At 48.4% G+C, this 26,233-nt stretch overlaps 1 protein-coding gene across 1 annotated transcript; it reads left to right on the top strand.

Moving 5' to 3' along the window:
• Positions 1 to 871: 871 nt before the first annotated feature.
• On the top strand, positions 872 to 24,562 carry ARHGAP19 (Rho GTPase activating protein 19; the record flags this gene model as incomplete). Its single annotated transcript, XM_080621140.1, has 14 exons — positions 872 to 1,006; positions 3,513 to 3,527; positions 4,114 to 4,193; positions 13,013 to 13,278; positions 17,659 to 17,739; positions 18,086 to 18,295; positions 18,884 to 19,110; positions 19,642 to 19,728; positions 20,636 to 20,701; positions 21,423 to 21,611; positions 22,310 to 22,408; positions 22,990 to 23,082; positions 23,456 to 23,524; positions 24,018 to 24,562. 14 exons carry the CDS (start codon positions 872 to 874, stop codon positions 24,072 to 24,074), a joined length of 1,674 nt encoding a protein of 557 aa, XP_080477266.1. The 3' UTR covers positions 24,075 to 24,562.
• Positions 24,563 to 26,233: the final 1,671 nt, after the last annotated feature.

The following is a 26,233-nucleotide window of genomic DNA, read 5'->3' as shown; positions in this document are numbered from 1 at the left end:
TGTGTTGGTCATCCCATTTGTCCCCTCTCGGGCCCAGTCCCTTAGCTCTCAGGGCCGGCCTCCATACCGGGCCCGGCCTACAACTCCCAGCAGGCCGCGCGCGGGGCGGGCGGTCGTCTTCCCCCCGCTGCGCTCGCGGATCGGCAGTTGCACATTCAAATCGGCCAATGGCGACGCGCCGGCACCGGCTGTAGCTAATGGCGATGCGCCTCCCGGGCCGGGCGGGGCCGAGGGGGTGGTGCGGCGGACCAATGGGGAGGCGGAGCGGCAGGTATGAGATGGCGGCGGGAGCACCGGCGCCCGGCGGGCGGCGCGGCGGCAGGTAGGAGCCGGCACCGTGGGGCTGGCCAAAGCCTCGCACCCTCGCTGGGGCGACGGGGCTTCTTCTCTGATCCCTCATTGTGTTGTGGGTCGCGGCCCGACCCGCTGCGGGCACCCGCACCGCCCGTCCGTAGCATGCTGCTGGCGGGCAGGAGCCGGCTGGTGCCCCTCGGCCCGCCCATTGCGGCGCTTTCCCTGCCTGCCGCTTTTGCTGCGGTGCGGTTGCCGCTCCGCCGGCCCCAACACCTTGTGGGGGCTGTCTCTGCCCGGCAGTCCAGGCGGCCCCCAGCGCTCTGCCGTGCACCGGGCAGCCCCACGGGACTGCGGGTGCTCAGTGTGGGAGCCCGTAGACACCCCCGTGCTGTTTTGCCGCATCTCGGTGCTGCGGTTCCGTTGTTCCGTGGGTCCCGCGGCCGGGGCGCGCTCCCTGCAGCGTCCCGGTGCTGCATTGCAGGGGAAATGCCGCCCGCTCCTCCTGCGAGGGGAGAAACCCCGCTCCAAACCACCCACCCTCGGGTTCCCCCCTTAACCCTGCGCCCGATCTGGCGAGATGAGGAGCCGCAGTTCCCCCCTGCACCGGCCGCTGCTGTCTGCAGAGGTACGGGCTGTGCTGTGCGGGCTGGCTTCTTTCGCTGCAGCCGCAAAGCGAGTCCTGGCGCTGAGCCCTTGGCAGTTGCGAGGTTTGGTAGGGTGATGGCACTATATAGACTTGCTTCGCATCTAGCCCTCGTTCTCCTCCCTCGCTTTGTCCACTCTACACGCGTTATTCTTGCTGTCTAAATACACGTGATATCAGCTTCACATAAGTCACCTTTAGCACATACTCTTGAACGCATACCCATTCTGTAACTGTTGCCAGTAAGATAGTGAAGACTGTGTGAGCACCTCACTGCATCAGTGTTGTCAAATGACTGCTAGAAGGCTGTAATGTCTCTTTATTTTTCCTCCCCCCCCCGCATATCTAGTGTGGATCTGCAAACTGAGCATCCTTTGAGTGATAATTCCTGTAGACTCACAAAATGAATACAGCTGAGTGCTGAAGCTTCATATCTGTCCTGATTCACGGTGGTGCTGTCCTGTCCTCTGCTGAGGAGGACCCATCTTGATGGCATTTGCTGTGCTTATCCAGAGGCACTGCTGTAGTGCCTGAGTTGAGGCAGAGCGTTGCTCTGGATGGAGGGATGAACAGATGGTGCTCAGTGTGGCATGTTTGACTAGGGAGTACCTAAAATGCTGGACCTGGTAAAGGGGTAAGTATGCTTTGTGCAGCTGATACAACACTTACAGAAAGCATTTTAAATGTGACCTGGATCAGTCCAAACGACTGGATTTATTTATTATATGCTGGCAATTGTCAGGATGTAATGCTGCAGCTCTTTATGTCCCCCAAAATGACTGTTAAAGTTAAGCCTTAAGTGCAAGTTTTATTCCAATGCTTTCTGTCACCCATAGGTAGCACTAGCAAGTCGATCTCTTGCTTTGCAGGTCTATCACCACAAAGATTTATTTTCTTTTTAAAAATATATGTAGTTATATTTTTAAGTATGCTTCATGACTGTGCATTTGCCCTTATTTTTCTTATCTGGAGAGAAGTGCAAGTTAGCTAGTAAAGCTTGCATTCTGTGCGTGTGGTCTTACAGCATGCTGACTTAAAGACTGGAAATGAAAGCTGGTTGTCTTAACCTCCCTACCAGAAGTTACTGAACATGATAAAAGATGATTTGTGTGGGTCTCTCTCCTGTTTGTGGTCTCTCTAACCTCTGCTTGGCTCTCCATAACTGAGAATGATGATTGCAGTGTGCCTGAGTGCTCAGTTGCAAAAGAGAAACATCTGTCTGGTTAATGAATGCATTTAACATTCAATTTGAGCAGCGCCTAAATGCCTTGCCAGGCACTCAGTGCTCATGTCAGCCATTTGATATGGCAGGGGTAGAATGAGTGAAAGGGGAAAAGCTATGGGCCTGGAAGGTAGGATGAACTCGAAAAAGACATAAGGCATTTTGCTAAAGTGGCTTGCTTCAGTAAGTGATGGAGTGTCAGTGCACAACCGGACATCAAGAGCTCACATTGTAAGCAGGCGATCAAAGGAGCACAATTGCCATCTGTGTTTTACTGGAAATAGGAAATATTCACTGTAAACATGATTTAATGGCAAAAAAGTCAGTGACTTGCTGAGGGTCATGCAGGAAAAATGGTAGATTTCAGAGTTAAAGGCAAGTCTGAACACACGGATACTTTTCTCTGAAGATAGCCTGGAGCACACGACAATCCTATTCAAGCATTCCCTTTTTCATAGCCCTCACTAAAATCTTTGAGACCTGGACTTGCCTTTAACCCCTTGCTTAGTCCAAGCCCTGTCAGGCACAGGTCCAGACCCAGACTCAAGGCTGTGTTGCATTTGCAGTATTTTTGTATGTTTGCATGTAACACTCTGTCCTGTTCTCATCCAGTGCCTGGGATGGGCTTGGACAACAGGATCCTTGTTCTGCTACACTTCAGTTTATTGTCTGTTTGCATGCAGGGGGAGCACTGCTTGCCCACATAGCCCAGAGCAGTGTCTGGGACTCCTTGCCAGCCTAATCATTGCCTTGCTGCTGTGTGCACATTTATATGCACGCGAAAATGTCACTGGGCTTCGTTAATGGTCCTTTAAAGGTGCCTGGGCACTCAGTTCAGCCTGAAACTGAAGTGCTGAGTGCTGGACACTGCACTAGGAAATTGAATTCCTTGTCTTAAAGGTTAACAGTCTCCAGTGCGTGGTAGTTTAATAAATGGCATGAACAGATGGGAAGGAGACAGGGCAGCATGGAAATATTGGCTAGCATCTAATGGTTGCACTGAAGTCAAGTTCCTCTTGGAAATACTGTCCCACTGTATGCTGGGTTAGGCTCTTGGTCACAGCTGGGGCCTTGTATTTTCCGCTTGTTTCAGAGTTAGCTTTTTCTGTAGGATCTCATTTTCACTTTTCTTTAGCTGAGGCCCTTCCCTTGGCCTGTGTTCTGCGGGTTCAGGCATGGACTTGCTGTGCTACTTTCGTGCAGGCTTTCACCAAACCTGTGCTGTGATCTGGGGAGTGACACCGTGAGTTCCTGTGTTCCCAAGTTGCAGGGCTCTTGGTGCCAGCACGGGTAGAGAAATGGGAGGAACCATGGCTCCATGGTGTGCTAAATCTGTCCGACCCTTTGTTTCAGGGCTTCACAGGTCTGGTGAGTTCCTAGCCTCTCATCTGGATAATGTGTTATACTCACTGTTGTGACTGACAAGCGTTGGGCCCTCTTCTCTGAGGGCCTGCTCCCTGGCTCTTGGCCTTTCTCACCTCTACACACGGTAATTGCAATTAAACTATCTAGAGTTTCCTCATAATTTTTGTCAGGAGCTGTAGATAGCAGGGAATGTGATAAGCTGCTTAAATAACTGCCTGCCAGCTGGCTGACGAGAACTTCTAATGTGTTTGCTTTTGGCTTATAAAGCTCTAATAATTTGGACTCTGGCCAAAATATCCTTTCTTCTTGAGTGGTAATGTGGCAGCTCTGATTTTCAGAGGCAGGAAGTTCTCAGGGGAGCCGGCATTAGTTTCCTTTTTTGTTTTTTCTAGAGCTCAGACTCAAGGTTGAAACGTAGCTTTATGGTTTGGGAGTTCCATATGGGCATTCCTACAGCCCTGCTCGCGAGCTGTCAGATAGCAGGAGACAAGCGTGTGACGGCTGCCTGTGCCTTTGAGAGCGGGAAGCTTTTTAGGAAACATCCTTCACAAGCTCTCAGGGGTGCCTGCAGCTCTCCTCTTGTACGCAGGCCACTCGGCACCCTCCTGCGCAGCTGTTAGAGCAGCACATCAATACATCCCTGCTCACCGGGCTCTGCAGAGAAACCGGGTGAATCCAGACAGAGGTGACCTGTCAGGTGGGATGGGAAGTGAAGCCGCTTCTGAGCAGTATGGGAGAGTTGCATAAAGTGACAGTATAGGGTACTGTCATATGAATTTTGTTATCTGTGTGCAATGTTCCAGTTTTTGACATCCTAGCCTGCCCAAATCCTCTTCAAAAGCACTAAGCCCCCATTCTGCTTGCTTTGGTGAGTTAATTGTGCATCCCTATCTGTCTGGTGCTGCATACTGCGCTGCTCTGCGGCTGGCCCAGCCTGTTTATCTGTGTGCTTCAGCAGCCCTGACCAGATGTCACCAGCTTATTTCAATGCTGGCATGCATCCAGGTGTGCCTCATTGCAATTCCAGCTTGTGAGAGTTTGCACATCTGGAACATGGGATGTGGCCTCTGACATACTCCGTGGTGTCTGCAGAGGTTTGTTGATGAGAAGGGATTTGATGTGTTCTCATCCTTTGTAAACACCACCATGATACAAAATACAGATGCAGGCATGCAGCTTGCCCGCTGCACCTCCAGAGCCGAGGAGCCTTGTGGAATTACAGAAGTGTAATGAACAAAAACAAGAGCTGTGTCTTCCTGAGTCCTTTGTCTGTATTTGCCAGGCTGTGACCACAGAACCTTACTCAACAGTACTGTTGGGAGCTGGCTGTGGGTCTTGACCCAGGTCTTGGCATCACCTTGGTCCACTAAAACCAGCACCAGTCAAGTGAACCTGTGAATGCTGCAGCAGTGGCACTGCGATGCTTTGTTCAAGTGCTAACAGTTGATGGTGGGATGGGATTCCCAAATGTATTCTGGGTGCCAGTTGGTGCTACCAATTTTGAGTGATTATCATCCTGTGGGAGGGCTGGAGGAAAACATCCTTTCTGCCTTGCTGGATTGCTCTGAGTTCCCACACTAGTTGCTGCAATAGCTTGCTAATTTTGCTGTGCTATTGTTGCAATTGCGCAATTTTTCATGCCAGCAGTAAAGCTGATTGTTGCGGGGCTCCTCTTTATAGATGGTAATTCTGCTCTGACCTGGGCGCTGGCTTGGAGCCACAAGATTGAGAAGCATCTACATGATGTATCTTTGATAGTGTCTGAACTGCATTTTTGCTGCGTCTGGCCTCTTATCTTCAAGTGTAAGGGTGACAATCAGAGGTACATGCAGCAATTTCTGAATTCTAGAGGCCAAGGAGGTAGGACTGGGCCGTGCCTCTTATTGACTTCCAGGACACTCAAAATGGGGAAGTAAAGAGGTTACAGACATTTTAAAATGAGAGTAAGTGAATACTATCATTGTTGACAACTGGGAAGTATCCATTGGCAAACTTTGGGGATACAACAGACATGCGTGGACCTTGCAGTCCTCCCAGGTAAGGAACAAAAGTGGGAAGAAACTTCCTACCTGGGATATGAATAAAGTCAAAGAGCAATCAGTTGGTGAGAGTCCATGGACAGATGTTCAACAAAGAATTTTAGATTACACAAGGAAGATGTTAGGGTGCTTGGGAAAGAAGAGGTGTCCTTGTAGTCTGTTATACTTGTAGCCAAAGGTCCTGGTGGGTAATTCTCTAGTGCATGGGGAGAAAAGGCCTAAAATGCTTGTCCTAGACATGGGACATAGTACTTACCTACCGCTTGGCCCCACAGAGTACCTCAAATCTATGGTACGTTATTCACAATGGCTTAAATTAGTAAAATAAAGCAAAACCAAATTCATTGTTTTGTTATGACTATAACTATATGACTGGGGCAGGGAAAACACATGAATTGTTTCTATACAGACAAGCCCGAGGCCCTGGTGACCTCCCAGAGGAGAGGCAGCATTCCTGCCCCAGCGTGTTCTGGGCGGTGGGAAGTGACTGCAGGGCTTCCTCAGGCTGCGACCCTCCCACCCTGCTGCAGGGGTCCGGATGCAGCCACATGGTGCCCTGTGGTGCTGCCTGGCTCTTCCAGCACTGCTGTACCGTTGTCTCTGCCTCGCCAGTGCCTGGAGCTCAGCTCTCACATCCTCAGCCCCACGTCCCAGCCGTCCCTGCCTGATAGCTTTCAAACGAGCTCCTTTGTGCTCAGTCCCATGTTGCCCCTCGTGCAGAAGCTAGATTTCTTCTAAATGTCTGCAGTGTGACCTGATTATTTTTCCTGTCCTTCTTTGCCCTCCTTTTTAATAGTGTCTACAGAAAAGCTGGCAGAGGTTGGTTATATCAGTCATGCTGACTGATAGTGCTGTCTCTTCTCTTGGGATTCCTCCTTTTCTGTCCCTCCAGCATTCATTTCAGATTTAGCTATCAGCCCTCTGAAGACAGGGGTATTGCCTTTGTTCTGTGTTTGTACAGCATGGAGCACAGTGGAGCCCCCAGCTGTGACCGAGGTTCCCAATGCCACAGTGATAAAAGTGAATAGATCAGTAACGAGAAGAGGCAGCTGCTGCCGTCTAAAAAGATTCAGTTTTGGTGCTGATTTCAGTGAAATTGGATCTAAGGCTCCTCTTCTATTGCTGTTCCCAGTAGGGATTTATATTAAAATAAAGACACAAACTTTAGACTGCATTGAAAGTCATGAAAATCAGAGCGGCATTGCTATTTAATGCTGTTACACTGTGTTAATCTGATGCTAAGGCATATATATGAGCTTGCTAGATCCTTAATGTAAAATTGCTGGGTTTCTGACGGTAGCTGTGTTCCTGCATTTTTACAGAGCCTTGGGTAGGAGGCTGAGCCCACCGCACAGTGTGGGATCATCCAAAGCTGTGCTGCTGGTGCTAGGAAGAAGACTTGGTGAGGAGCACTGCAGTGAACATGCGGTTCCTCTCTGAGGCGCCTCTTAGCACTAGAAGGCATCTGGATGCTCTGATGTTGTGGTGATGGCTGATTGAAGTACTGCTTTGATGACTTTAAAATATTCCAGTGGCTATTATGAAAGAGATCACAAAAGAATTCACTGAGGTCAAACCTGAGAAATTTCATGCTGAAATGGAAATTTCTCGATGCTTCACATATATGAAGCTGTCTCGCTACTGCAGTTCTCTTTGACACTGGCAATATCTTGCATTTTCTTCCAAAGCGCATTTCCCACCCACCCCCTCCAACCCTTTTATCTTCTCAGATAGGTCCGTTGCCAGGTTCACACCACAGATGTGTAGCTGATGTTGCCGTGGTCTGCTTTGAGTCCTTTACTGAGACAGAATTTGAATTCATAGGTTGCAGCAGTGACCAGGATATCCAATTTACCCGCTGTCTAAAAGATGGCCTGGTGTTACATTAGTTCCAGGTTGTCCAGCACAGGCTGCCATCGCATAATAGCAGCTTTCTTCCCCAGCTCCTTGCTGTTTAAATTGCATATTATTATCTGTTTCCTATAGCCAAAAGGCTGAATCACTCCATGTTAGCTTTTAAATGGGAAGAAAGCAAAGCAAAATTTAAAAAGGCAGTGTTATGTAGTATGGTGTACTTGTATGAAGTCTAGAGATGGTAGGCAAGGATCAGCATCCACTGTGCTGTGTACTCATCACGAAAGGACTCTGCCCCTAAAGACCTTATGAGTATAACCCTCAGCAAAAATTGCTGCATGTTTTTCTTAACATTTTTCAGAGGCAAATCAGTCATCTTATGAAGAGCTGCTGTGCCAAATCTGAGGCCTGAATGTGATCTTTGTTACGCTATCTTACAAGAATGTCAGTCTGAAGTACAGTCCTCAAAGCAACCTCAACTGTGGAGTCACTTCTAATGTCTCTGCAGTCCATTCCCGTTAGACTTCTTTAAAGCATATTATTTTTTAAATCTGGGAAATAATTTCTCTTCTAGTCCTTTTTACTTAAAATGATTCCACATAATTCCACTATGGTTCTTTCATCTCTTTGCAAAATCTGGGATGGCTCCTATCTGGCTCTGGAAATACTGTCTTCAGACATCCTTATTAATTGATTCCTTACTCTGGGACGATATTTCCCTGGGCAAATAGGAGCCAGCTCACATCTGTCCCATCTCCCTTTGTGCTTAGCCAGGCAAAGAATTGCTCATGTTTTGTGTTCTTTAGCACTGCCCGCTTATCTCCCTGCTCTCAGTATTTGGTTGCAGCCTGGCTCTTTCTTGTAGTCTAAAGATTTTGTTATTACAGAGGGAGATTTTCTTCTATTATCCACCTTATTTTCAAAAGCTCTTTAATCCTTTCATGAGTTTTACAGCAAAACTAGTCTACTGTGGTGTGTCTGAAGCGTTAGCTCCCCAGTGATGACATACAAGTGCGCAAAATTGCACCGGAGGTGAATTTTGCCCACTGAATTAGGTACATCAGGTTCATCTGATATCTGCAGCTCCCAGTTTTTCCACTTTCCCAGCTAGACAAACACAGCCCCCTTTTATTTCTTGGATGTTATGTTCTCCTTAGGCTGTATTTCATGTTGCTTGAACCTGTTTCTGCCTTCACGTGGGTGGAGTCAGAACAATACAAAATCTGTAAAAGCCACTAAAACAGTTAGGTCTCACCTGTTTGCAAGTTTGCTGCCGCGTGAGATATCTGCCTGTTTGCACAGCTCTTGCACCACAGGGTCAATCACCAGGTTTTGCCAGTTAAAGTCTTATTTTTGTCCTAGTTTCCAAGGCATTTCCCTGGCCTGGATCTAGTTACCTTAGGGATTAATTGATTCATCATGATTTTGACCTCCTGCACCATTCGCTCCCCATGAAATGATGGAGCTGTCATGCCTGAAGCAAGAACGTTGTGTGTGACAGACAGCTTTCTTTGTGACTTGGCTAGGATCACAGGCTTCGCTTCTGAAGGATACCAGAATGGCAGGAATCTCAGCACAGTATAGAACCCATTTTTTTTAATCTGCTGTCTTAATCACAACCCTATTAGTACAAGATTTTATTCTTTGGGATTTGATTTTATTCATGGGATCAGAGAGAAAGCCATTTATTCCTTTATTTTATCGTCTCTTTGACGTGTCATAAAGCAGTCTGAGATCACGGCATATAGAAAAATATAACTGTGTAATTGCAAGCAAAGCCAAAAAAAACCAACAAGAAATCCCTCAATACACCGTTGTCTCCCCTTTGCTGCTGATATATAAACTGTGAGTGTAGGTAGAGTACATCCATCTTCCTTTTTTTAACATGAAAACAGCAGATGGGGCACACGGCTTTTTCTGAAGGTTGTAGCGTGTGCAGCAGTGAGGATTGGCAGGGTTATTGTGTGTAAAGCCAGTGGGGGCTTTATCTTTGCTCAGAAATAGTGGTTTGCTTCACATTTCCATTTTGATTAGCAATAACGATACAAAGGCAAATTTTCTGCGAGGAAGAGCTGCTAATAAAGTGACCTTTCAAAATTAAGTAGCTCATTGAAGTGCCGTACCACAATAAGTGTATACAAGGCTGGTTCCAGCTGCGGCGGGCAGGGAAACTGGATGGGAATCTAGAGAAACGTGGAACGGGAAGCCTGAAGTGGATGAACAGCACATGGTGGCACAGTAATGGTAGCAATGAGCAATGGCCAGGTGCTGTTCCCAGCTCTGGTGGGGGTGATCTACATGCTTTGTCTTTGAAAGGATCTAAAAGAATGCAAGGCAGGGGCAGAGAGTGTTTCTAGGAAGGTTTCTGGCCATGGGGTTGTGCAGTTAAGGGACTCTGCTATTGTCCTGACAGTGCCGTAGCATCAGCTGTGCTTGGATGCTGTTGGGAATGTGTTTGCATGGCTTTACTCATGGTAAACACAGTGTAGCTTTGGAGCTATTTTGTGGATTCCTCTTGGATACAGGTGGAGAGCACTTAATACCACGCTGGTCCTAATTCAGAACCCCGGTTTCTATGTAGGAATTATTTGCCGTTAAACTCCAGCTACACAGCCTTTGGCAAGAGACATGAATCAATTTGTCCAGCTTTTCTTTTCTGTTTTGTCTCTGTGTGAAGGCTGATGCCCAGTGTGTGCCAAGGGGGCCTTTCAGACCCAATAATGCGCCCTTGTGTCTCGTAGCATGTGTGGAATTTGCATAGGCTGTGCTGGGACAGGCAGGTTTCTTTTGTTGCTGGAAACAAGGAGCAAGTTCTTTTCCCTGTCTCTGCTTCCTAATGCCTCTCCAAAAGCTCTCAGCACTCATGTAAGAAATTTACTTTTTATCTATTTATTTCTGAATTAAATGTTGTTAAACTTTCTGTGACTCGTACCGGGGCTGTGCAGAGGAATCATTTCAGTCTGTTCTAGCTGATGAAATTGTATAATTTCCGTTCTCTGAATCTAGATATCTAATTGTCATAGAGAGCAGATAATCTGTGATGCTTGATGTAACTGCTGCAAAGTATTTGCATATCTTCTCTGTGGGGAAACAAAACTGCTAGTGAGTGAATAACAGTGCACGGATCATTGCAGGCAGGGTCACTGGGCCTATACACTTGCTATTAACCCTTCTCAGGATCTGTATTGCCACAGAATGAGTTGTCATGGGTTTCAGGCCAAGGGCTTGCTCCTCATTATGGGCAGAGCTGGCACTTGTTTGTGCCTTGTATCCCTGTGCAATGAAACGCAAATACGATCAGATCGATTGGCAGTTGCTTTTTAGCAGCCGATACCGAGCGGTTGCATTTCGGTCTTGATTGATCGCAGATAACGAACTGCCGAAAACCAGGCTGGGAGGTGCTCAGGAAAACGTGGCCCCCATTTGGAGCCGGCAGCACACTTGCTAGGCCGCTCTGCACCATGCAGCTGGGAGCCTTTAAGAGCTTTCCATAATTTCAGATGACCTGGCAGGCTGCCTTGCAATCTGCCTCACAGACCTTCCTCCTCACCGTCCTCTTGAAGGAGCCTTTGACATCCATGGGGAGCAGTGGCAAGGGGAGAGGGTTTTGTATGGATTCTCACAATGCAAGTGCTGCTGAGAGCCTGGTTTCCTCCAATTTCAGCAAATCTGAAATCTCCTTGTGGAGCCCGAGTCACAGCTTTCATTCTCTTATTCTGATCATGCGCTGGGGAAATCACACCAAGATGGTCTTTCAGGTCAAAGATGTACAGCAGTAGCTCAGATAACTGTTCGGTTCACAGATAACGGCGTGGAGGCAGGCTGGAGTTCAGGTGACCTGTCAGTACATGCTTTCATGTCCTCCCATTCATCAGCTACTGTTGATTTACATCAGAACAAGAAGTTACTGAGATCTCTGAACTAGTGGCTGAAGTGCTCTGTTGCTTGAACCAAAGAATGTAAGGTCCAGTGGGTTGCAAATGCTTTTGGTGTCAGACGTGCTGAGCAGTGAGTACAGATGCCCAGTGTGGTCTGAACACAGTGATGTGGCCTCCACCCCTCAGCAGAGAGGAGAGGCAGGTCAAGGTGCTCTGGTGTTATGTGGGAAAGCTTTGGAGGGAAAGCCTTTGGCAGGTAGTCAGCAGAGCATGTTCTTTCTTTTCACTCCTAAGGGACTTACGTGATCTGGGGTGCATTTCTGTTACCTGTGTTCAGTTAAATCTCACAGCTAAGGAGGGATGTTGGAATGGTGGAAAGCAAATGATGAAAGGGCTGGGGAATGTCACACAGTGAAAGCATGCAGTGTGCGTAAGCTGCGTGGGTAGGCAGCCTCCACCCAGAGCCCTGGAAGAACTGGCACACCGACTAGCAGGGCAAGCCAACACTTCATAGTATGGCACCTGGGTAGTAACCTGTGACTGGAGAATAATGACACTAATCCTCACATTTAAGTAAAAGAGGGACAGGAGAAGCAAGCTGAGCAACTCTAGCCTGTAAGCTGGGCTTCAGAAGTATGCGAGTGTTTGAAGCAGTGATGGGAAGATGGTGAGGGAAGACCTAGAGGTAAATGAAAATTGAAATAAGCTTCAAGTGTGAGCATTGAAAGTGCTGATTAACCTGAGATATCTCTTTGATAATCTCTTTATTTTGATTCTAGATGTGATAAGTGTAGCTTACCTAACCTCTGGTAAGGCTAAGTATCTGTTACAGATAATGCTCAGCAGAGTGGTGTCTCAGACGCATCCCTTTTCCCATGCCACATGAGAAATAGAAAAAGCAGGCACCAGTAGCGAATGCCTGCTTCAGGACAGCCTGAAGAAGAGACAAGAACTGGCTGAGCCAGGAAGAGATGTTTTAGGAAAAAGGTTACTAGGGGTTCTCAAAGGCTGTGTAGCTTGTGCTAGTACTGATGAGTCCATGCTCACTCCACAGCCGGGAGTGCATAGCTGGTCAGTTACTGTAGGTGGCTGAAAGCAGTAACCAAATTGTAGGCAGTTTGTCACCTGGGAGGGCTTGACCACATCCCTAGAAGAACTGTGGGTCAGTGTTATTGCGTGTTTATGATATTAAAGTTCCAGGGCATGTGAACTATCTATGTGTTGATAGGAAGGTAGGATGGTGGAATGGCAATGGGAACTGAGGAGAATAAGCTGTCCATGAAAAAATTTAAATTGGGATTTAGGCTTTTAGGACACTGGGAGTGAATTTCTGGGGAGGAAGGAAGAAAGAACCAAACTTATTTACGACTGGGAGTGGTAAGTTGATGCAAAGTATTGGGTGTCATCAGCCTGAGCTGGCAGGATATAGATGCAGTGAAGGTTCTACTTGGGTGTTGCCATGTGTTGCGTATGTTACCATCATGCTACAGAGTGCTAGTTTTGGGCTGTGTTGTACAGGCAGGCCAGAAATGTTTTTGCTCCAAAGGGAAATGTAAGTGCACTGCACTGAACTCTCACTAAAGACAGACAGTACTGTTGGTGTTGACTGGTGGCTCCTGTGTCAGCAGATGTCTCCTTCAGGGCAGACCAGCTGGCTGTAAAAATCAATGTAATGAGGAGTTACTGTGAGTTTTTTTATTCCTTCCCTCTTTTCCAGTGATGCCATCTGCAGTTTTGTCATCTGCAATGATTCCTCCCTCCGCAGACAGCCCATCATCTTCAACCCTGACTTCTTCGTGGAAAAGCTGCGCCATGAAAAACCAGAGGTGTTCACAGAGCTTGTTGTCAGCAACATTACCAGGCTCATTGACTTGCCTGGGGCAGAGCTTGCCCAGCTAATGGGAGAGGAAGACCCAAAGCTGCCTGGGGCAAACAGCACAGCCTCTGGATTTTTTCGTTCTCTGATGTCTCTGAAGCGAAAGGGTGAGTATGGCATGATGCCTGGTGCCCACATTTAGGGTGATGCGGGCTGTCATCATCTGTTACACGTAGTTTACAAAGCTTCCAGTGTAGGCCTGTTGTTTTGAGCTTATGTTGAATGCTTAATACTATAAGGCTTTAATCTCTGGGAATGGCACCTCTGGAAAGGAGCAAATGGCCAGGAGGTTCACCCTGGAAATGTCTTGCCACATCTAGAGTACCCTCCTCCTGGGGGTTATTGCTGTGGCTTTTGACAGGTTGGCCTTAATGGTGTGCTTAGTGCAGTGCATGCCACCAGGATACAGCTTTGGTCCCTGAGTGTTTCTGGTCTGGCTTGGATAGCACTGAGCTGGAGAGGAGTGCCTGAACAAGTTGCAGGTTCTTCCAACACACACCAAGATGTCCTTGTCTCTCTGCTTGTCTATGGGAGTCCGTACTCTGTTTTCCTTAGATCATTAGCTTTCTTTGTAAGTGACAGAATATCAGTAAAGGCTGAGAGCATCAGGTTCTATGAAGAACAATAACACCCCGGTTTTCCAGGCCACTGACTTCACTCAATGCCCACTGTTTCCTTCAGTTGCTGTCCCAGATCTCTGGAAGGTCTCGTCTGAGCAGCTCAAAAATCTGTAAGCATCTCCCATCCAAATGCCAGTGCCGCTTTGATCCACATCCCAATCCAGTGAGTCAGTGGCAAAGCTCTGCAGATTGATGCTGTTCAAGCCCAGTGTCAACCCTGAGAGATGACATATTTCTCTTTCACTCTGAGGCAAAATTCAGCTGGAGTTTTCTTCTGGTAAACTGACTATTCTTATCTTCTCTTTCAAGTTCAGCTCTCTTGGTTATGAAACATTAGCCCTAGGCCTCTTCTCAGAAGTCTGAGATTTGCTTTTGAGCACAGTTGTGTTCAGATCTTCTTCTCTTCAATGGCTGGCATTTATCACTGTTTTGCTGTAACTAAAAGGCTGTTACAGGTGTCTGTGTGCCTTCGTCCACCTCTTCCCACACTCAACGGGAGCCTGGTTCTCCCGGTAAGTTCAGTTAAACCTTCTCACTCATCTAGACAGAAACTGCCTCCATCTGGGCACCTCTCACATCCCTCATCAGCTCTGGTTTCCTAGCTAGACTGGCTGTCTGCTGACAGAGAAGCTGTGGGTAGCTGCCTTCAGATGTTGGCAGCCTGAGGTTGAACATTTCTAATTAGTCTTCGCCTTCCTTTGAGCAATTTTGCTATTGTGAGTACCTCTGAGAAGGGAGCTATCACTATGCCCTAGTATAGCTTTTTCTGTTTTTTTTTCTTCAACCTTTATATAGTTTCTCTAAGTGTTTCTCATTCTACCAAACCTACTCCTCCACTGTGTTTTGTAAGGACAAGCTCTGCAGCCTGACTGCTCAGGCTGAATTTTCGGGTGATAACTTTAGCCCCCCACTCCTGGCTCAACCAGTAGGAACCTGGTAGATACACTCCCCATGGGCTGGACAGCACTGCAGGGGAAAATACAGTACAGCAAGTGAAGTCCTTTAACACCCTTAGGTGAGAATTATTCAGTATTGCCATCTTGCCTTGCTGCTCAATAATAACAGGTCTTCATGCTGCCTCCAAACTGAAGATAGACTGTGCTCGTACCTATTAATGCTCCTGCCTCTGTTTCCAGAGAGTAGCAGGACACTTTTCACTTGACAAACAGAAATGAATGAGTAACCAAGTTGAAAGTGTTCTCCTGGTGTTTAAAGAAACTTCCATGTATTTGTCAAAACTCTTCTAGCAGAGGCTTGTGAGCTTTCTCTAGCTCGTGTTTTTAAATTATCTGTACTTTGCTGGAGCACTGCTCTTATCAGATCTGACATCTCCTGCTAACTCTCTTCCCCAAGAGCTCCGCTTTTCCCCATTCAGCCATCTCCATGGCCATGTGTCTCACTACAGCTAGGGCGAGCAGATGTTTCCAAGTCTGCTGGCTGCACTCCCGGGCTGCAATGGCAGTGTCTCCCTGCATTGACAGGCACTGTCTGTGAACTCCTTGGCTGAACTCTGAGAAAAAGAAGTTTGTGCCTGCAGAGAAAATCAGTTTCATGTACTGTGTGTTTTATCTTGGAGCCATCATTTGTTTTTCTTCATGTTAGAGACCAGCTAGTACAAACAGGTTTTATTTCTTCAAAGCCAGAGGCCAAGGACCATAGAGCTCAGAACTGATCAAACTGCAAATACTTACAACTTCTTTGAGCATCAGGAAACTCAATCTCATGCTGCTTCTTAGTTTCAGAAGCAATCATACAATAACATCTAAGCCTTCTACAACTCAACATCCATTCTCCAAACACAGCTTTCAAGTTTCTTTGAGAATCTAATTCTCATTCAGATATCAACTTCTAACTTCAAAGGTAAATATAATTTGCCAGGCCCTGCATGTCTCAAGAAGATGTATTTTCCTCTTCTCTTCCTGGTCACTATTGATTCTATCTATTGAATGTCTAATGAGTTCAGTTTTCTTAAAGGACAAGAATCTTTTGCCAGCTGTTCTATCCCTTCACACTCAGGCCTTTCAGATCTTGTATGTGGATCCAGAGCTCACATCACCCTCCTTTCTCCTGCAAGACTGAAGCATGCTCGTTATCAGAAGCAGGTCAGAAAGTTCTTGATTTAAGAGGATGCTGAAGTTCCTGGTGGCTTCCTGTGTATTTCAGAAGTCCTAGAAGAAAGCAGAACATTCTTCAGGCGGAATAAATTTAGTTGCACAGCAAGGCTACTGAAGAAGTGCACAGGGTTAACCAGGTCTTTCCACATGCTGTGAGCATCAGCACCACAGAACAGTATCGTCTGTAGTACAACAGACCAAAAGCTAGTAAAATCAAAAGGTACTATGGGAGGCAAAGACAAGAGAAAGTTTTTGGGGGACATAACTTCTATCAGACCAGCCAATGCACTGTTTGGGTTCATGGGCTATCAGTTTTAACAGTAAGAAGGGAAATCTTCAGCCACAGAAAGCTGGGGTGCAGATGCCCAACTTGCCCTCAGAAGTGGCCCACACTCCTGTCAGCCTCATCATGGAGAAGGGAGGAATATTCTCTTCTTAACTCTGTTGGCTCTTTGAAGCCTTAGTGCAAGAGCAGGACAAAGCAGCTCTGTGCCTGGTTCCAGTTCCCAGTCCCAGTCAGCATGGTGTGGTATCATCTATCCAGCATCTTATTTCTAGCTGCAGTCGAAGCCTACATGCATCTGAGGGAAAAAGAGGTGCTCAGGGCTCTGGTTCCTGCCAGTGAAGCCCTTGGGAGTTGCCTCAGTGTTCGGAGGGACAGAGTGTGCTGGCTGTGTGTATGTGATGAAAAAAGCCATTCACCAGCAAGACTGCATTTATTAGAAAATACTGTCCTGTTGAGTAGCCATCATCTTCCTGGGAAGCCCCTCTCTGTCAGGAATGTTTTTCTGCACTGATTCAATGGGTGCCCTTCAATTAGATGGGCTTCTCACCTAATGTTTCCTCCCACGCAAGGATCAACTTCCTTTCAGCTCAGTTGCTCCTATCTTCTTTTGTGGCTGTACCCTCTGTTATTTGCTGGAGTTCTGGAGCTGGCAGCTCCTGCCCATCTGTAACAGCCACATGAGATGAAAGCAAACTCCAGGAGTGAGAGGAGCTGTCAGTGTTCCATATGGAGAAGGCCCAGCTCATTGTTTTGCTACTGTCCTTTTTTTTTTTTTTTTTTTTTATAATTCTTCCTTGTTCAGCCCTTGTACTTTACTGTACTCAGGCCAGGGCAGCTGACATGGAAGAGAGATTCACTGGGATCAGGGAATTCCAGGGATTACCCATCCCTGAAAAGGAGATCAGTGTGAGCCAGACAGATCATGTCTGCTTTCGCCAGTAGTGTTTGTTCTGCTCTTCCATAGACTCATAGCTGCACCTCTTCTTTCTGCTTCACTCCACGCCAAGCTAGTGAGGATTAATCTGGACTTGGCTTCCCAGGTGTGGAATGTGACAATGCAGTAGGCACCCAGGCAGTCCAGGCTGTCATATCTGCCCTTCCCACTTTGGTCTTTCCATAAGGTTCAGGCTTGCAGATGATTTGCCCTTTAAAACTGAAGCATCTGTTCTGGTGTTGTTTTCTTTTCAGGAACTATAGAATGTTTGCTTTAGCTGATAAAAAACTGTAATTATGCTGAGGTAAGAAGCACAATGATGAAGTCCTTGTAAGTACAGCATGGTGAGATGAAGTGACTTATTTTGGAGTGCTTGTGATATCTCACATCTGTGGGAGTCCTTATGACCACCACCCTTGGCGTTTTGGGCACTGGTCTTTGCATGCTGAGATCCTGTTCTTTGGGGACCACTCCCCTCTGTGACTGTTGGTTTCTGAGTTGCCTGAATACGTTTGTTACCTTCTGTTCTGCAGAGAAAGGAGTGGTGTTTGGCTCACCGCTGACAGAAGAAGGCATTGCACAGGTTTCCCAACTAATTGAGTATCTGCACAAAAGTAAGTGACTCTGTCTTGCTGCCTTCCTATCCTGAGGGGTATTTGTCCTGCCCACCTCAGGTGTCTGATGCAGAGAGACTGAAAAGCTCTGAGCTCTCTTGCAGCAGGAGTCTGAGGCTCTGCACTAGGTGACTGCTACCCAGAGTTGCCTAGCAAATATGTTAATCTCTTTCCCTCTGTGCATGGACTTTTTCTACTGATGGAGCCAGCTTGAAGTCATGTCTCTGAATGCAGGTCATTGAGGTTTGCTGTCAAGCTCTGGAAAGGAGAGGGAGCTGCTTTGGTAAGAAGATGGGAATCAGCCTCTTGTTAATCAGTGGCCTTTTTTCTCCTCTCTGCCAAGCAGATCTAAGAGCAGAAGGCTTGTTTCGGGTGCCAGGCAACAGCATCAGGCAACAGATCCTAAAGGATGCTCTGAACAGTGGTACAGATATTGACCTGGATTCTGGGGAGTTTCATTCCAACGATGTTGCCACTCTGCTCAAGATGTTCCTGGGTGAATTACCAGAGCCACTGCTCACACACAAGCACTTCCATGCCCACCTCAAAATTGCGGGTGAGTGATCAGCAAGAGGCAGACATAAGCAGAGGGAATTGAACTAACCTCCTCAAAAGCTGGTAATGCTACAGAGCTGCACAGTAGGTTATGGAAGTGTAATCCTTAAAGGCCGAGTAAGAACGAATCTTCCTGCCATCTCAGGTGAAAAGACTGGAGCTGAAAATCCTAAGGAATCAGACAGATTGTCTAGCCCAGTCTTCCCCCTCCAGCAGTAAACAGACACCTACAGGAGTGGAGCCCACATTGGTAACCTGGATCTTCATCTGTTTTAAGCCTGAGGTGTCTCCTGAGCAAGGTGTGGTTTCTGTGTACGTAATAGCTGTTACTGAACTACCTTATCTGCACTTCTCCATTTTGCCTTCAGCCCATCACAGCTCTTAGCAGCTGTGTTGCCCTCTGGAAGGAGTACCACATATTAACACATCAGCTTAGTAGCTGGGGGGAGAGAACTGTTGTCATGGGTTCAGGACAACAGTGCAAGAGTTTGGAGATGTGAATATGAAGAGGGAAGGGTAACCATTGCAATAGGCTTGCTGTTAGGGAATGTAATGTGTGTCCTTCATGTTCTGCCTTGCGATTTGGCAGACCTGACGCTGTTTGATGAGAAGGGCAATAAGACCAGCACTCCAGACAAAGAGCGCCAAATTGAAGCCCTCCAGCTGCTGTTTCTGATCCTTCCTGCGCCCAACCGCAGTCTGCTCAAACTGCTGCTGGACTTGCTCTACCAGACCGCCAAGAAGCAGGACAAGAACAAGATGTCTGCCCACAATCTTGCCCTCATGTTTGCACCCCACATCCTTTGGCCCAGAAATGTGAGCAATGCCACAGTATCTGTGGGTAGGATGTTGCAAAGTAGAAGGCAGAATCTTGGCAGGCTTATAGGGGAAGAACCAAGATGGGAAGATCTAAGTACTGATACAGTGATGTGAGGGTTGGAGGGTGGGATGGTGAGGTATTGCTTCCTGACAGGACTCAGTCCTAGTGTTCAGTCCAGACCTGCTGCAGGTTTCATTTGCAACTGATGCTTCATCTTTTTCATTACAATTGAAAGCACAGCACAGTCCTACTTCTTTTAAGTATAACTCCAGAGAAACCTTGCAGATCTCTCTTGTGCTGCCTGTGAACTGTTTGGCCCCAGAGCAGTCTAGTTCTCCTCCTCCCAGAGCAGCTTTGGCTCTGTGAGCTCTGGTTATTGATGTGCTCTGAGCCCTGCCTGCCTATCTCCTCCAGAGCAGGTCTTCTGCTCAGGCACTGCGTCTCTATGTCCCAGAGACAGCAAGGGCAGCAGAGACCCTACCTTCTCCCCTTCTAACTGCTGTGCCTTTGGCTGTCTCCCATTCCAGGTGACAGCAAATGACCTTCAGGAGAATATCACCAAGCTAAACAGTGGAGTGACCTTCATGATCAAACACTCTCAGAAGCTCTTCAAGGTAAGTGTGCTTTGGGGTCTTGCTTTCACCGGCCCTTCAGCAGGAGACTGAATGCCCCCTGTGACATCCAAGTGTCAAGTGTATCTTCTGGGTGCTGTCTTCTACAATAGGAAGAGGACTTCTACAGGAAACTGCTCCTTTAGTGAGCAGGGAGGAGGTCTTTGCTGGGCAGGCAGCCCAGGAGGAGGAAGACATCCCAGGGGTGGCTTTGCCTGGTGGGTCAGCAGCACGGTGCAGTGTAACACCACCCTCTGCTGGACACCCAGCACGTGCTGCCTGCCTGGGAAATGGGGTTCCTGGGGGTACAGAGCCACTCTGCTCCCCTCGGGATCAGGCAGGATAAGGAAACTGAAGGGACTTCTCCTGGATGAGTGCTGCCAAGAGCTGACTGCCTCATGCAGCGGGTCACTTTGTTGTGAACTTCTCAACCCACTGCTGTTACAGGCACCCCTGCAGTCTTGGGCCCCTGTCTAGCTCAGAGCCGGGGGCTGTGGGAGCACAGTCAAGAGTGTGAGGCTTTGTGCAGGTTCCCCCAAGGAAGCGTTTCTGCAACAGGCAGTATCATGACTTCTCGGGACCTTCCTTGTACTGTAGGCATCTGCTCTTTGCAGAGTCCTCCCATAGGAAGTTCCCTTCTGCCTTCTTTCTCAGGCTCCTCTTGGCTAGCTCAGAGCTGGGGGAATTGCTTGGAGAAAGTTCCTGTGGAGCCCTGCTCTTACTCTGTGTTGCACTTGTGCTGGTTGCCTGCATCAAAGGGAACTGTGAGCAGGGACAGCACTGAGCACATGAAATGCCATTGCTTTGCCCTGAATGGCTGAGTCCTGATGGAAGTGGTGTGTGTGTATGGTTGAAGTGCTGCTCTTGCTGAAGCCAACACATACTAAACATACTTCGCTCATCATCACAGGCCCCAGCATACATCAGGGAGTGTGCCAGGCTGCACTATCTGGGATCCAGAGCCCACACATCAAAGGTAAGGCCAGCAAATGCAGCACCTGCCCTCCATGAAGGCAGAGGCTGTAGTACTATGAATGGATTCTTGTGAGTGAAAGAAGCTGAAAACAAACCAAGTCATTAAAGGATCGCAGAGAGCAGGAGCGAGGGAACCATATGGTGTGGTAGTACAGGTGGCTGCATTAGGGAAATTGGGCAGAGTTGAAGCATCTGTTAATCAAAAGCACAGGGAAAGCAAGCTACCAGCCCCTGTTTAGCAGAAAACCTGCTCTCTGTGCCCAGTACATGCAGCACCTGATTCTTCATGGGGTTGTGCCTTCCAAACAGACAGACCTGCTGCAGTGGCCAGGCTGCTTGGAAGTGGGGCTGGGATAAAGGTTTCTTGCTGCCACTGGGACCAATTTGTCTGTGTTGCCAGCAAATGCTTCCCTGCCTCATATAGTTCCAGAAGAGGGAAGATGCATTGCAAGGAGCTGTGCTGACCCTTCTCAAGCCTGGAAGGGCTTCTGCAGCTGGCATCTGTGAGGGGAGGGAAGAAACAATGGGGTCACGTTTGCATTGCTGTCACCTCTTCCTGGCACAGGGCCTGCTGGTGCAGTGCTGCTGCAGAGGGGTAGGGAAAACACATCCCTGTGCGTTCACTGGGGTTGAGTCAGCTCATGAGACTTCCCAGCCTGGCTCAGATGGGTGGCTCCTTTGGATTAAAGCATGGCAAGCAACTGCTATCTCCGCTTTCCCAGGACGACCTGGATTTGCTGACATCTCCAGGCTCCAAGGAGCTGCAGCCCCTTAAGTCTCAGAAGCGAAGCCGGCTGGACACTTGCCATCAGGAGGAGACCCAGCAGCGCACAGAGGAGGCACTGAAGGAGCTCTTCCGTCATGTCAACAATATGCCTGACTCTGCAAAGAAGAAGAAGCTTATCCGGCAGGTAGTGTGGGGATGAGAGATATCTTTGGGGTGTGCTTGTCAGCACAATCCTGGGCACAGAGCTGAAGGCAGGGCCTTGAGAGCTGCTCCTAATCCTGGGCAGGCTGGGGAGGTAGCTTTGAGCTGTGTAAGGGGCAAAGCTGTAAGAAGGCAGGGGAGAAGGCTGCCTGTCCTGGATGTGGCTCACCATGGAACTTGCTGCATCAAGTTGTGCTTTGAGCAATCTGTTTTCCAAGCCAGGGACTTTCCAGTCAGCAGCTCTGCAGTCCTGATCATGGCCTTGTTGAGCTTCTTCCCTCAGAAAAGGAAAAGTCCTGTTCCTTCTTGCCTGCAGGGAGTGGGCAGACTTGTCTCCTCTCAGTTCCATGAGCATTTCCAACCAACCTGCTGCTCCAAAGACTGGTTGATATGGTCAGCACCAGCTGTGGTTGCCAGTCTCCAGCTGCTGCCAAACCCCCTTTCTGGTCCCATACCTGCTGCTTTTGGCTAATCTGGTAGCCAGCACAAAGCAGCCTCACACGCAAGCTCGCTGTAACCCTGGTTTGGAGATGTCGCCTTCCTCCGCTTTTTTCTCCCTGCAGCATTGAACTGCTTCTCCCTTTTGGAGTGCTGAAGAGGAAAACCGAGTTCAAGGCAGAGGGCAACAGGTAGAGCAACTCTATAACTGTGCTAACATACTGCCCTCATGTTTCTTCCTAGTTTAACAAGCATCCTACAGCTCTGACTCCTGGCTCTGAGGTACCTACATCCCCAGCACCACGACGCACCCGCTCGCGCTCCTTCAGCGGCCTCATTAAGGTAAAGGCATCCTCTGACCTGTGCTCTTTTCTGTGAGTTTCTGATATTGCTCTCTGCTTCTGCCTTCCCCTGGCTCGAATGACATTCTCAAAGGGTAGGGACTGTTCAGAGTATTGGATGCCAAGGAACACAGATCCACTGGGGACAGAAAAGGCAGCACAGTGACAATAAACCCTTGTTAGTGTAAAGTGTAATCATGTATAAACACATGGCTGTAGGATCTACACATCTTTTTGAAGGACTGCTTGCTTCCCAAGGTGAGATGAGGACTGGCAGGGAGCTGGTCATGTAGTCTAGCATGTTAGTACACTGTAGGCTGCCCCACAGCAGCATGTACCTGCTTATCACAGCCTGGGCTCCTGGCCAGGCCTCAGGTCAGCTCCCAAACCCTTTACAATTGTCTGGCTCAGCAGAGTGGCACAGTGTTTCAGATGGTTCTGCTCTACAGTCTTTGTCCCAGCTTGGCTTCCTTTTTTCTTTCCCAGCATCCAACTGCCTACCAGCAATGCATCCTGCTCCTTCCCTTTGCTTTTCACTTTGCACTCTAAGCACTAGCCAACAGCCCTCTCTTCTTATGGCAGCGAAAAGTTTTGGGAACCCCGGTTATCCTGGAGAGGAAGAGCAGGGATACCACACCAGAGCCTGAGCGAGTCAGCAAAGAGAATGTGTATCTGGTAAGAGCTGCCCCCAGCACTGTAAAAGCTGCTGGCGGGGAAGTGTGTGAAGGGTGTTTGAGTGCCATTTGAGCACTCATTTCAGTGATGCTTGGGGACCTGCTTGCTGTTCTGTGCCCAAGAGACGGTTTCCAAGTTTATTCTGTGCGATCTTGGTTTTGGGAAGCTGATGTGAAAGCAGAGCAGATGGCAAGAGCAGCATCTTGACAGGGGTGGCAGCACTGGGCCTCCACTTCTGTGTTGCCCCTCTGTTTGTGCTCCTGCCCTGGGGATCAAGAGTGGATTTAAGTGATAGCTGCTCTCTCTGGTGGTACAGGCTTTGGATGCCACTTCATTAGCCAGCGCTCTACTCCTGTTCCCTTTTCTTGTCCAGTTACAGAAATGTGGATCTCCTGCTCACATGTCCCAGGCAAAGCTGAAAACTTCGGAGGGCAGAAAAGAGGTGAGACATATTTCTTCCTGTGGGGAGCTTGGCCTGCTTGGCAATGATGCCTGCAGAGATGACAGAATGCATGTAAGTCTCTGTAATAACTGCTGTCCCCTGACTTGTAGCAGTCTGCTCCATGCTGAGCTGCAGGCAGTTGGCATGCTGGAAGCCAAGCCTTGAAGGGTTTTACCTAAGCAGGTGTGTACAGCCCTCCTACCTGTGAGCTGGCATGGTGGCTGTCACAGGAAGCAGAGGGAAGCTGGCAATACAGTGTAGTGCTATAACAGCCCGTCAGGGTGGCAGCAGGACAAGAGTTTGGTGCAGCCCAAGACCAACTGCTGTATTGGTCCCTGTCTGCTCACTGTTTCCTGTCTAGTGTCCTGCTTTGGTAAAAGGTGTGGGACAGACTCCAGGGGGGAATCCTTGCAGGGAGAGGACAGCATGTTAACCTGTTCTTGTGCAGTATTGTATGTCTCAAGCATTCCATTGCTCTAATTCTTTGATCTAGGATTCCTGCAGACGCATGCGAACCCGCCTGCTTTCCAAGGATTCATCATCCCTCTGACTCACCTCGCACCAAGGCATGGGTGGGGAATGCCCAGCCTCACAAGCTGTGAATCATGTGCTGCACGAAGAGGGGAGTGCTGCAGGCTCATGGCAACCTTCCCCAGCATGGCAGCGCTCTTGAAACTGGACCTTTGCAAAGACTGCAGGGACTTGTTTCTTTGTATATATAAATTGTATTTCATCCTACTATGGGGCAAACCACTATCTAACCAAAACTTGTGCAGCATGTCTGACCTGCTGCCTCTGGGAAGAGCGGAAGTGCTTGCTTACAAGGAGAGCTCTCCGCATTGCGGGGCCCTGTGTGCGCTCCCAGCTTTTTCTGCAATGTCGCTAGGCTGTGATTTTCTTGCTTTTCTGCTGAGTTTTCAATGCATTGGCTTGTTTTCGCTTCTTCCCCTGCTCTGTTAGCAGTGAGAATGATGGACTCCAACCTTCATCCGCATCCTGACACCTTACCCCCAGGCCTCTTCTGGAGCCATGCCCTCCTCTGCTCCCTCTGGGCTCTCTCTGCCCTTCTGTTCCTGTAGGGCTGGAGTGCACAAACGGTACAGAGCACAGGATGGGCATGGGAGGGGAGAGGCTTTGGGTGCCATCATTTCAATTGGGGTCAGGGGAAAACAGCTTCCCCAATAAACTTATCCCTCTGATTCAGCTTGAGCTGAAGGCAGCTCTTGCTCACTGCCTGCATGTTTCCATGGCACAGCTGTGCCTGATGAGCAAGGACTGTCTCTGCTTTGTGTTTGCTCAGGGAGGCTAAACTGAGTGGGGCAGGAGGGTGGGACAGAACAGTTCAGCCTCTGGAAGCTGGGATGTCTGGGGCAGGCAGTCTTGTGCTGTGTCCAGCATAGGAACAACAGGAGCAGTATGAGAGGCAAGACAGGGCTCCAGCCATTTGTGATCAGCTGCAAATGGTGCCAAAGGCTTTGGCTTAAGATATCTGAATGACTGGTCAGGCAACTGGCTGATTAGTTAGTCATTAAACTGGGGGAAGGGCTGGGTCTGGGTTCAGCTCTTTGGGCCGAGTTGCAGAAATGAGATGAAATCATCTAGATACGGGATAAACCCTCATCACAGCTGGCTAGTGTCAGCAGTCTTGTTAAGCTAAAGTGCTCCAATAAGCCAATCTTGCCAAGTACCTGTCTGCAAGCACTCTTGGGTAGGAAGCACAGAGGGTCACTACTGTGAAATAAAGATTTAATCAGCTGGGGAACCATCTAAACACTTCTCAGCGAAGCAAATAATCTCTGGAATCCAATTATAATTGTCTTCTAATCTTTAAGAACCAGCAGGAGTTAGAGCTCTGTCCTTGACAGCTTTCAGAGATAACTGGTGGCAGGAGGTGTGAAGACTGGTATGTGAGCAGGGAGTTCAGTCGGACAGGCTAGAGCTGTCAAAACAGGGCATTAGAGCCCTGTGCAGCTTCATTGGAATTTGTCACTTTTTTTACCATGATTTTTGTTTTTTTGAGCTACAAAGCATGTTCCTCATGCTGCCCTGTCCAAAGGGATGTTCCTGGTACTTTACCAGGGGTGCCTGTCCCCAGCTTGACCCCAAATTGGAGGAGCTGCCTTGAAAATGTAGAGAGTAGTGGGACTGTAGATGTGTGAGGTGAGAGTAGCTGGTGTTAGGAGCCTCTGTGGCAGCAAAGAGCGAGCTCTGGTTCTTCAGGGACTGGGCAGGCAAGGATGCTGTGAGCAAGGGCAGAGGCTGTTTGCTGTGGTAGTAGTATGTGCTTTTTGAATGTGTCTGTGATCATTCCCTCAGGAGGCTGAAGCTGTCTATGTGCTCTTCAAAGGGCACTATGTGTGTTGCTGACTGCACTTTTACCCTGCCCCTGCAGTCCATTGTTGGTGGAGACCTGGGGATCTCGGCTTTGCCTCTGAACAAAGATGAGGCAGAACTGAAGGTTGAGCAGCAGCACAGAGGGAGCTGAGTTTGGTCTTGCCACCTCTGCTCTTACTTGCATCAGGGGTGGTTGCTGGGTGAAGCGTTTGTTCATCCTATCCCTCCTCTGCCATTTTCCCTAGCTTACTTGAGCATGTATCTCTGTATGGGTGTGTGCTTGCAAGGCAGTCTTGCTGTTAAGATTAAATACACTGCTCCATATCGGTAAGAGGAGCATCACTCTTCTATCCCCGTACTGGCTCAGGGACTCTG

The sequence above is a fragment of the Psittacula echo genome (assembly GCF_963264785.1).
Source record: "Psittacula echo genome assembly, chromosome: 6".
Classification (NCBI taxonomy): domain Eukaryota; kingdom Metazoa; phylum Chordata; class Aves; order Psittaciformes; family Psittacidae; genus Psittacula; species Psittacula echo.
This window is presented reverse-complemented; position numbering and strand designations above follow the sequence as displayed.